The sequence below is a fragment of the Eumetopias jubatus genome, unplaced genomic scaffold, assembly GCF_037043125.1.
Source record: "Eumetopias jubatus isolate StellerSeaLion01/CBP00866 unplaced genomic scaffold, mEumJub1_p1.0 scaffold_3, whole genome shotgun sequence".
In the NCBI taxonomy this organism is placed as follows: Eukaryota; Metazoa; Chordata; class Mammalia; order Carnivora; family Otariidae; genus Eumetopias; species Eumetopias jubatus.
The window spans coordinates 62,247,889-62,260,604 of NW_028274809.1; the positions used below are offsets into that span (position 1 = coordinate 62,247,889).

The 12,716-nt window shown below is 34.4% G+C and overlaps 1 protein-coding gene across 2 annotated transcripts in view; it reads right to left on the reverse strand.

Moving 5' to 3' along the window:
* The window catches only part of UBR3 (ubiquitin protein ligase E3 component n-recognin 3), a 223,962-nt gene that overhangs the window by 153,546 nt on the left and 57,700 nt on the right, over positions 1-12,716 (reverse strand). For both annotated transcript variants that reach the window (XM_088021641.1, XM_088021642.1), the window contains exons 7-10: positions 10,840-10,970; positions 9,276-9,504; positions 2,421-2,600; positions 1,727-1,860 (exon numbers count right to left, since the gene is read on the reverse strand). In XM_088021641.1, the coding sequence (XP_087877767.1) occupies positions 1,727-1,860; positions 2,421-2,600; positions 9,276-9,504; positions 10,840-10,970 (674 nt within the window). The remainder of the gene's footprint in view (positions 1-1,726; positions 1,861-2,420; positions 2,601-9,275; positions 9,505-10,839; positions 10,971-12,716) is intronic.

Sequence of the window (12,716 nt, forward strand, 5' to 3'; positions counted from 1 at the left end):
AAAGTAATTTCAGTATTGGGACAGATTAGAGTAGGAAGAATTTAGAGGCAGTAAAACCAGTTAAATTATCTTAACAATCCAGATTTTAAAGATATAAAGAAATAAATTAAAACACAGGAAAGAAGTGGTAGGGAGACTTTCTGGAACAGAAGAGAAATTTCATGGTATCTGATTACAGGTTGAACACAACTGGCACAGCAAGGAGAGAAAGTTTCCGTAATTAGATAACTGTGTATTTTCAGACACCATTAAATGACATAAAGGACATAGTATGGGCAAATGAATTAGTAAGTTAGTTAGGGGCTTGAGAAAATTCATGTACCTATAAGGAAATCTACATGAATAACCAGAGCTGTTGGAAATCTGAACCAGGCTAGACTAACAAAGTTGTAAGTCACATGCACTTGGAGAATAGCTGAAGTCATGAGAGAAAATATAAATCTGCTTAAAGGAACTCATATATGTAAAGAACATGGTGAGCGCTGCAAATTATGCAAGACTGTTGAATCACAGACCTGTACCTCTGAACCAAATAATACATTATATGTTAAAAAAAAAAAAAAAGATAGTAGGAAAGGAAAAATGAAGGGGGGGAATCGGAGGGGGAGACAAACCGTTAGAGACTATGGACTCTGAGAAACAAACTGAGGGCTCTAGAGGGGAGGAGGGTGGGGGGATGGGTTAGCCTGGTGATGGGTATTAAAGAGAGTACGTATTGAATGGAGCACTGGGTGTTATATGCAAACAATGAATCATGGAACACTACATCAAAAACTAATGATGTAATGTATGGTGATTAACACAACATAATAAAATTAAATTAAAAATAAAAATAAAATAAAGAACATATGGAGGAGGACCTCATAATAACCCTGCGAAGAAGGGCAGGCTTTAGTGTCCTGCTTCCAATTTTTTTTCCCTAAAAAATAAGGAGAAAGAAGGAGACGATCAAATAGTTTTAAATGAGTTGACCAAGCAATGTAAGTAGAAAAAGGCAGAGCCAAGCTCAGAATCCAAGGCTTTAAAATATTTCCACTATAAAGTCTTGTCCAGCATGCTTATTGGTATAGGCTGGCAGTGGTCTTCATGGGATCCATATAGCAAAATCTCAGTCAAGTTCTTAGTTTAGTAGGGTCAGGAAATCCCATTTTTCTGGATCATCCAAGGACTCTGGAGACCCATCAAACCAATACTTTAAAATGCAAAAGTAAAATATATATATTTGTATACAAAGACACAAGTCCATGCAATTACAAGTGATCATTTTCTTACCCAATTATAAGAATTTATGTTGCTGCCATGCTACTCTTAAGATTCCTTTTGCAGACAACTGTAGGTTGTATGAAATGTATACTAATTTTGTGCTTGGAATCTTAAAAATGTAAACTTTATTAAGAACCATTCTCATTCCTTAAAAGACAAGAAGCATCAGGCAACTAACTGATAATGGATAAAATGAAGCAATAAAGATAAATGTGGAGACTTCTAAAGCTCCAAAGACTATTCACAGTAAGGGAAGGCTGCAAGGATGTGATAATATAATGAACTCCAACTTGCCGAAGAATAATAGTTAACGTCTCAGGTCAGCTTTCACAGAGCTGAATTCATAATTAAACATTGCCCATTAATATATATGAGTATATAAATCAATGTTCTCACAAATCTTTTTCTTAAATCAGTCTTTTAAAGGTAAAGACAGAAATTAACAAAAACATTTTCAACATACCCTAACTTTACAGTGGGATAAGAGCCCCCACATTGGCTGTGCACAGGCCTCAAGTTCAGCAGCAAAGGCAGCATAGTAGGTCTGAGACTCAAATTCCACATGCTCATTTAGTTCTCGCTTGTTTAAGTTCATACCTTGCAAAAATTAAAGCAGATATAAACCTTGCCAAATGGAAGCAAGTATTCATATTAAAAATCAAGTAAAATACTTCCTAGTACCAAACACTCAGTGCACACAAATGGCATAAGTGATACAAAATGTAGAGAAATAAATAATTTAAAGTAAAATAATCTAGTCCTTTTAGAAGTTTTTACAAACTAGGTTTTCTTAGAAACACTTTGTGAATTGTCTCTTATATAACATAATTGAATATGTTAAATAAGAAAGTCAAAACTATTTTAACTGATGCTTGTTGAAATTTTATGAAAGTGTTATAAATCTTTCTTGAAGAAAAGATTAATGATTTAAAGTGCAGGATTTACACTCCTGTTTCCTTTTTAATAATTTGCTATTTTTCATAACTCTGACATATTTTCATGAACACTTCATTAAAGTACTTGCAAATATTAATTAAAATGAGACATTTCACATGTAACCTGAACGATGTGCTATATCTCTTAATTAGTATATTTGATTGTTCTGCATTAGGCATTTTGTAAACTAAAATAATTAACAAAAAAAGTAAAATTCATACCTTGAAAGAAAGATACAAAGTTCATCCATGTAACTAACAAACCATGGTCCTCCAAAAATCTCTTAGCCACACTTTGATGAGAAAGGATATTAATAAAATCACTGACAAGAGGCCAATAAGTGTTATTCTTCAGTAATGCTTCTCCACAGTTCACTACCACATGTAAACTATTTTCTTCATCTAAAACAGACACACACAGCCCAGTAATAAATAAGCTTAAAAAAAAAAAAAACAACTTTACCAATGATACACATTATATACATTAGAATCAGGGATCTCTAAATTCAAACTCCAGGCAGACATACGGTGTGTTACTTAGATTCTGAATCAACTTCCCTATCTACAAAATGGGGAAAAGGCACATATCTTAAGGGAATTAAATGAAGCATTAACACAACACTAAGTACATCATTATAATAATTATTACCACATGTCTAACATATTATGAGATACTGAACTAGGTATATGTTCATAAAACCTTATTATTTTCTTGATTTTAACAATATAATGCAATATCTTCAGTTCCAATCAATAAAATATTTTTATCCCTAGATTAATCTCATTACATCTTATCAACAAATCCGTATGATATAAGCGATATATAATTGCTTTCTTCTACTCAAAGAATATGTAAATATAACTTTTTAGCAAATACAGTGTTCCAAAATAAAAGATACACATATAAATAAATTTCTTAAGCCTTTAAAAAAAATCCTCAAAGTTTAATTATTGTGGGTAGGGAAAGATTAGGTATGTACAAATCTTTACTATTAGAAGTTAGAGCGTATATGCATTAGCTCTCTTAACCTATTCCAAATTAACTAATTCACTGGACAAATGAGCCCGCTATTTCTACTGTAAAACATAATAATACCCATAATATACAGAATGCTCAAAGCTAGTAACCTATTCCCTAGTACATAAGCCAAGATATATACTTATCCAGAGTCTGTTTTTGTTTCTGTGCATGCTAACTGTTCTTTTTATCATAAAATTTAAATTAAAAGTACATAAACTGATGAAATATGAAACATAAAGACAGGTATTACAAAAACTGGATCATAAGCTTTTGAGAGACAATAAAAGTAAGTGCCTAAGAAAATGTTAAAAAATCTTAGAGAAAAATCATAAAAACCTAGAATTTTACACTCAGATTGCTTCATAAAGATTTGTATGTTCTAAATCTAAAGAAACTGAAAGTGGAAATCACAGATGATGCTTTGCAGAAGTGATGAGGGAGAACTCCAGTCAAGGAAACCATAATTTAAAAATGCTTTGCCCAAAATTAACAGATTAGAGAATGAACAAGCATCTCCATATTTTAAGTTAAAATGCACTGTTTAATACATGTATCTCTTTTTTTTATGATTCCTCACTTTAACCAACTTTTTCAACTAACCATCTACTTGTTAAACTCATCAGTGAGGGTGCCTGGGTGGCTCAGTTGGGTGTCTGCCTCCTGCTCAGGCCCTGATCTCAGGGTCTTGCTCTGGGATTGAGCCCCTGCTCAGCGAGGAGTCTGCTTCTCCCTCTTCCTCTGTCCTTCCCCCCACTTGTGCATAAGCACTCTCTCGCACGCACTCTCTCTCTCTCTCTCTCTCTCTCTCTCTCTCTCTCTCGAGCACATGAGCTCACTCTCAAATAAACAAAATCTTTTTTAAAAATTTAAAAAAATAAAAATAAACACATCAGTGAAGAGGCTTCTACTGCACTTATTTTCCATACATTAAATTTAGGTTTCAGTCCATGAAATTATTTTACCCAACTCTTAAATTTAATAATATATAAGAACAGGATCCACAAAGTTAAGTATGCTCTCTTTTAGTGCCTCCTGATAGGATGAGAGAGGGTGTAACTGAATGAAGAAGTGGGGCTTTTACAAACCACCCACACCTGAGATGAGAAAACCCTCTCTGACTGACTACTGCCACCATGAGTTGGTGAGCAGTTGATATTAATGGGACAGTGCTCAGTGATGCTGGAATTTAAAATTTTTTAAATAGTGAAAATCACTGTTCTATTTAATTGAAACCAGAAGATGAATAAGCGAATGCAATTAATCAAAATGACTATTTTCCTGGCTCTGCTTTAAATACTACTGTTGTTATGAAAAACATCTTGGAATCCTTGGTGAAATAAAGTGACTAGGACTTCTATTTTTCCCCAACTGAGATTAACTCATCAACAAATATTTATTGAGCACGTACTGAGGGCCAGGTATTCTATTAAGTTCTGAGAATAAAGTGGTAAATAAATCCAAACTTATATAGTCTCTCCACTGAGATTAATATATGAAGACAGAGTGTGACACAGCTATCATAGGCAAAGTACAAGAAGTCATAAAAACAAATACAGCTAATCTACAATTGAGGAAAAGACTCTCCTGAGGAAGTGATGTCTAAACTAAGATCTCCGGAATGAAGGAGGGATTGGGATCAGCCAAATAAACTAGGGATGTGAGAAGAAATGGTGTTCTAGGTAGAGGAAGCAATGTAAAAAAAGGATGGAATCGTTGGGACACAGAATGCAGAGGATGGGTGGCACAAATGAAACCAGAAGGCCTTAAAAATCAGCTTCAGGAGTTTGGAGTTCATGTGAAGACCATGCCAAGCCACTGGGGGGCAGGGCTGCGAGACAGGGACATGATCAGATATGTAGTGTGGAAAGTGACTAAAGGAAGGTGGTGATGGCTAGTGGTATGACGCCTAGAGACGGCAATGGCTTGAACTATGGTGGTGGCATGAAGATGTAAAGATGAAGAGAAACAGCTATTTTAAGATGTTTAGAAGGTTCAAATGACAAACTTGGTGATGTTCATTGCATCTACAAGGAGCACAAAGAAGTAAAAAAATGACTCCTAGGTTGTTAAGTTGCGCAACTGTATAGGTGGTTGGACAGTGGTATCAAAACACACACTTGTGTACTCACATACACCTACACACACACACACACACACACACACACACAATAACAGAAAAGAAGCAGGCTTGATAGATTTTAAGAAGAAATTTTTGGTGTGGACATTGTGTGTTTGAGGTACTTGTAGACATCCAAAGAATATAGCTCAATAAACAGTTTGATATGCAGGACAGATCAATCTGGGGTTATTACCATCTACAGATATTCTTATGGTTATGCAACATATGGTTTTTGGGGTTTTGGGGTTTTTCTTGGCTTTTTTGTGAGAGAGAGAAAGAAGAGAGTACAGGAGAGAGGGGCAGAGGGAGAGAGCGAGGAAATCTTAAGCAGGTTCCATGCCCAGTGCAGAGCCCAATGTGGGGCTCGATCCCACAACCCTGAGATCATGACCTGAGCCAAAATCAAGAGTCAGAGGCTTAACCGACTGAGCCACCCAGGCACCCCTGCAACATATGGTTTTAAGTTTCCATTTTTTATAGACTGTTTCATATGACAAATTGTAAAATTTCAGGGATATGAGTAGTTATGAGTTGTTTGGAATCACAAAGTAATATGGTGCAGAAGCAAATATAACAAAGTAAAAGTGTAAGGTAGGGATCATTTACTACTAGAGGCTTTTTCCTTTTAATCTTTAGCTATTGCTGTGGCCATGTGAATTCTCATTGTATCAGCTTCTGTATTTACTAACAGTATAGACAAAATTTTCAAATACTCTTAATGAAAATTTTTGCGAAAGCTAGACAGATTTATTAAAAAATAAAAGCAGTATTTGTTTATTACAACAGAGTTCCTGTTGTAATATCTGTAGCTAGTTATAGGTACTTCAGTATATTTAAAGCCCATTTTAATACTCTTGATGTAAAAACAGGAAAGTTTATGGTGCTTTTAGAAAACCAGTAAGTATGTATCATGAAACATTATGCTACTTTTAAAAGAGGAATAAAACACCATGGGAGCTAAAGATCATTTTAGACCTTGGCTTAGAAATAATGTAATTTACTGCTGGAAAAAATACGTTTATATTTAAAGATCTTAGCAATGCTACTAACAGCTATTTAGCTTCTGGAAAATTCAATTTGTGTAAGAATTTCCAGAACAGACTAACTGCATTAGAAGGGAAGTATATACAGAAAGCAAAATAAGACTTTGCAGTATGATTTCAGAAAATATGGGGAAAGTGAGAAGAGCAAAGATACAGGGACAAAGTGCCAAAAAACACCAACATCAACAGAACAAGCAGAAAAGAGTTTTGGGTCACAGAAAGAACAGACAATCAGCAGTGAAAATCTACTGAATGCTACTGAAAATCAGGAAAGATAAGGTCCAAAGAGTGGCCACAGGTCCATCCTGTGTGTCATTAAAAGGGTGATCATATAATTTATTGTATAAAATGGGATACTTTTGAGAGTAAAGGAGATTGTATAAATAACTATGTCAGAACAATAGGATTACTTGGAGCCATTCTGGGAAAAGTAGAACATGTGACCACTGGAGTCACAAACAATGTCAGAGAGAGCAACAGAATGATGGAAGTGGACACTAGACTGAGGTCAGTTACTGAGTGACTAAAAAGCAAGGAAACAAATATAAACTCTTTCAGGAAATCTGGCTACAGAAAAAATATGAGATTTCAACACATCTCAAACATTCTTCCTTGAAGGTCAAGTGCAAACTATATATAAGTAATAAGCACAGCTAAACCATTTAGTCAAGAAAATAGACTCCAGATTCTTTCCAAAAGAGCAGATACTTCTAAATTTTAAAAGTTTTCTAGAGGTGCCCTGGGTGGCTCAGTCATCGAGCATCTGCCTTCGGCTCAGGTCATGATCCCGGTGTCCTGGGATCAAGCCCCGCAACGGGCTTCCTGCTCAGCTGGGAGTCCACTTCACCCTTTCCCACTCCCCCTGCTTGTGTTCCCTCTCTCACTGTCTCTTTCTCTCTCTGTCAAAATAATAAGTAAAATCTTTGAGAAAAAAAGAAAGTTTTCTAGTTTAGGGGCGCCTGGGTGGTACAGTCAGTTAAGCATCTAACTCTTGATTTCAGCTCAAGTCATGATCTCAGGGTCATGAGACAGAGCCTGGTGCTGGGCTCCACACTCAGCATGGAGTCCGCTTAACACTCTCTCTCTCTTCCTCTCCCTCCATCCCGCCCCACCTCTCTCTCTCACTCAAATAAATCTTTAAAAATTTAAAACAATTTTTAAAAATTAAAGTTTTCTAGTTTATAAATTAAAAATACTTTTTGTGAAAAGTCCTTCTCTAAATATGCAATTCTATATATAAGAATATCATTGATACAACTGAATGATGATAGATACTATTTCAAAAAAGGACAAGCAACACATGTAATATATGTAGCTGAATCTTTGAAAGAAAGGGTCATCTTATGTGAAGATAGAAGAGCTATAACGCAAAGCAGCTTTTAAATTTTCCTTTAAAAAAGTGAAGAGACATATTGCTCAATGCAAAAAATGTATTATGCTCCCACTATACCTACAATAGGAAGACAGACTCACATAGTGGGCAGGAGTACGGGTTTAAGGCAGACACCTAGCCTTACTATTTACAGCTATAAAACCATAGATCATTGACTTCAACTCCCTAAGCCACAGTTCCCTCACCTATAAAATGGAAAAAACAGCATCTACTTCACGGATGGTTAACATAATACAAAGTATTGAGAAAAGAGCATAGCACATAGCGAGTGCTCAAAAGATGGTAGCCATCATCTTTGCTAGCTATTATTAGCATATATAAGGCATCGCAACCTGCACTGAGCATACACCAATTTTCAGGTTATGGTATCACATGAGAATAGATCACCTGAGAAGAGAGAGAAAACAGTAGTTGATATGCAAAAGGAGGTAACAGTGGAATAAAGCAAGTCTCAACTACAAGATCTCTCCTCCAAAGACAATGGAAAGGTCCTAAAATTTAATCTCAGGTATTGTTTGTTATTAAAGTTTAGCTCCACGTGCCAACAAGTGAAGACACAATACTATCGATGTTGACCTGCTTTGCGTCATGGGTAAGGGCAGACTCCGACATCAGGTGATAAGAAGACCTTGGCTCTGTCATTTACTAGCTGTCTTACCTATGGTAAATGCCCTAACTTTTCTAAGCCTCAACTTATTCATCTTTAAAGTGAGAATAATAAGGACAATAATAATAATAATACCAATCTCAGAACTGTTCAGAAGCTTAACTGAGACAACATACGAATGGTATTAATGCAGTGCCTCGTACATAGCAAATACTCAAATAATACAAATTATTACAGAGAGGTAAAGTTAAGATGAAAGGCCACAGTGAAATGAGAATGGGAGGAGGTCCTAGAAGTATTATGGTAGTTTGAGGAGTATCAATCATATAGTGGGCACAAAAGAAAAACTAAAGATCTCACGAAGGGAAAACAAAAAAAGGCAAGATTTATTTCAACTTTTAAATTCTAAAACTCTAGGCATATAAAAATGTCTAAGGCAGATAAAAACAAATTTATAATAAAAAATAGGAATATATCTAATAAAGAAATGGTTAAATTATGGTAAATCCATATGACATTAATACCTGCAATCATTTAAAAACATGTTTTCAACGCGTACAATATAGTAGCATATTTTTAAAGCTGGAGTATATTTTTAAAGTATTATCTGAATCTGTAAATAAACTCTTATCACACAAAAAGACAGAAAAGAAATATCCAAAAATGTTAACAACAGTTATTTGTGAATAACAAAGCTAAAAGTAATTTTAAAGTTTGTCTTAAAAACAATAAAGTTTGTCTTTAAATTTTGATGCAAATTTTCAAAAAATTCTTTAACAAAGATGTATTATTTTATAATATTTTTAAAGCTATCTTAAGCATAAAAGGAGGTTTTTAAAACTAGTTACACAAAATATACCAATAATAAAACTAGTGAAATAATTCTGAGTTTACCTTGTAGCTCACTTTTAATAAGGCAACTTTCCATCATGTATAATAGCACAGTGACCATAATATCCAGCAGCTGACATTCTTCTGTTACCTGTCTGGCTAGCTCTTCATTGCTGAACAACTGAACACTAATATGCACAATTCTGTTAGACATTGTGTCTGATTCATGACTTTTCTTCAGTGTTTTCATAATGAAAGCATAATGCTGAACGAAAGTTTTTGTAAAAGCAACCTGTAAATTTTTTTAAATAGGAAGAAAAAAACATATTAGTTTAACTTTGAGTTTTATAACACATTTTCCAATACCTTATATCACCATTTTAAAGCAATTATTAGCTTATGATGACATCCACAGTAATTTTAGAAGTAATTTCAATTATGATGGTAGTCACATTCTTTTGTTTGGAACATTAGCAAAATACTTGGGTGTTTACAAAAATTTTAATAGGCACTTTAAATTATTAAAGTTTTAGAACAATTATAAATACCATGATTTAAAAATACAAATTTTCACTTTGCTTACAAATATATCAATTAACTAATGTCAAAGTAGGTATCTTTGTTCTGTGCTACCTACTTTAACAACAAAATCTAAAGTCTCAGCTAAAAACCATACCAGAGGATTTAATATAACTAAAATCAAGAAAGTCGATGTGATTACTCCAAAAGAAATGTCTTCTATTTGACAGGAAAGCTGACCACTATCTGACTAAATAAATACTCTTTCTATGTAACATATACATTTCTTCTTGTTTTCTTAAATGGGTATAAAGACACAAAACAATGGCATTATTCATTAAAGTGTAACTCTTAAAGAGGCTTTGTTACCTAAACCGTAAGAAGAACTACAGAAAAAAAAAGAAAAAAAGGAAGAAGAAGAACGACAGCAAAATTTATTTTCTTTTCAGACACTAGGCTGTGTCACTTTGCCATAACCACATGGTGGTCATAAGTGAGGGTCCAGACCCTCTGAGACTAGAGCCTTCACCTACCTACATGTGTATATAGGTCAAAACTGTTCTGTCTTTAATGGTATGGCCAGCAACAACTAACCCTATGATTTTCTCAAACCTAACCCCACAATCCACTTTTTTTTTTAAGTAATCTCTACACCTCACATGGGTCTTGAACGCATGACCCCGAGATCGAGAGTAGCATGCTCTACCAACTGAGCCAGCCAGACGCCTCTCTAACCCCACAATCCAAATTCAGTTGCCCCCTTGAACATTCTCATAGCACCTTGTACCTCTTCTTTGGAGAACCCACCACAATTTAATTGACTACATATTTACTTGTGTAATTATGTTTTTGCTTGTCCCCCAGCATTCTCTTTGGACCAAGTTTCATGCAGACAGACTACCCTTAAGAATACTGCTATGATCCTGTGCTTTTTGTGCAAACCCTGTTTTGACAGCAAAAGAAGCTAATGCTTTTTATTAGTGTTATCTCAGTCCTTAAAGCTACAATAAAATAAGCCACAGCTTAAAAACAAACCAAAAAATTTTCATAATGAAAAGGCAAAGAAAGGGGAGCAAAGTTCAGAAAGGAAGGGAAAAAACATTGATACCTTATACTCTTGATCTGGAAGCATGTTGAGTAAGAAAGTTACCATCTTCTGAGGGAATTCATACTTTATAGTCCAAAACAATAGTTCTTCTAGAAAACTTTTATGTTTCAAAACATCCATTATAGATTGATCTACATAAAAAAAGAAAACTTATCACCTAATGATTTAAGTTGCTCATCTCATTTAAATCTTACCATAATTAACCATTAATTAGCCATTAACCTCAAACACTTGAGTGTATCTACAAATTAAGGACACCCTTTCAATAATTCAGTAATAATAATGACATCATCAATCCAGGTTTCTACAATCTCCATGGTATATAAATAATAAAATACTTAATCCTTATATTTTAAAAGGAAGCAGTTACTAAAAAAAATAATTACTTGCCCTTAACAAAAGCCATTTATTTAAAATTTCTACTAAGATTCAGATTATCTTACAAGAACAATATTCATGGTACTTAATACTAATATTAATAGTAATAATAATTTTAAGCTAAAAACAAAATATTAAAGCCATAAAGCCCAAACTTACTGACTCTTTTAATTTTTAGTTTTTAGAGAAAAGGGGGGAAATTGTTATAGTATTCAATAATTTATTTCTTTAAAATTGTTCTTCAGAAATGAAATACTAATTTTGCTGCAGGAAGTAATTACTAATGAACTGCTTACACTAGTATATACAGAAGCATTTACTTTTTATCTGGTAAGAATATACCAGGAAAATTATAAAGAATGTTATACATGCTTACTTGCACTGGACTCAAGATGCCCTTCTTCATGCATTAGGGGAAACCGAAAATGGATGCCCCTTTTAAATAAAAGTATTCAAAAAGGGATAAAATTACTAAATGGCCAGTTTCTAAGCTACCCTTAAGGGCTACTTTGTCTTCTACTAATCTCTGCATCCTTAGTCAACAGAAAGGACTCAACAGGTATATAATGAACTGAGTATTTTTAATACTTTAGCTATTTCTAGAGAAGGTGAGAACCTTCTCTAGTGTCTTTCCCTAAAAAAGAACTACAAAATTCTGACAACTGATCTTTGTTGGAGCAAATGATCTTGGGCTTGGGCTACTGCTCTGGATCATCGGGTCTATATAAGGACATTTAAGAGAATATAGCAAGTGTCAGCTGTGAATGGATTGGTTCAGTGATGATGCTTACACAAGGACTAGGGTTAGATGAGGGCTTTTAAAAAATAATATCACATACACCAAAATACTCATGTATAGCCCTAACTACATTACAGTTGGAGTTGTCTTCCAGAGTAACCTCTAAGCATTTTTTCAACTAACCCTACCTCAGTCTCACAGTTCTATGTGGTCACACCACATCTCCTCAGGTCATGGGTCTAAAAATGTAACAGATGTAACAATAGCCACCTGGGCGGCTCAGTCAGTTAAGCATCCCACTCTTGATTTCAACTCAGGTCATGATGTCAGGGTCCTGAGATTTAGCCCTACATTGGGCTCTGCCCTCAGCACAGAGTCAGTTAATCCTTCTCCCTCTGCTCCTTCCCCTGCTCACACTCCTGCACTCTCTCTCTAGAAATAAAATCTTTTTTAAAAAATGTAACAATAAGCAGGCCATCAATAAGCATGCCCTCTCTCTCTTGATCCTTCTATAAGACATTTTAACAGGCTTGAATCAGTACTTATTAGACATAACTTTAACCCAATTTTTCTTTTAATAATTAATAACCCATTATTTTCAGAATAATAATTTCATTATTCTGGAGACATTACGATTTTAACTACAGAGAAACAAAAGTTATGTCCCAATTCCCTAACTCCCTTTCAGTGTGCCTTTAGTATAAGCTAAAGTAAGAGCAATAAAAATATAAATACATTTATACTATACATCTCCTTAGTG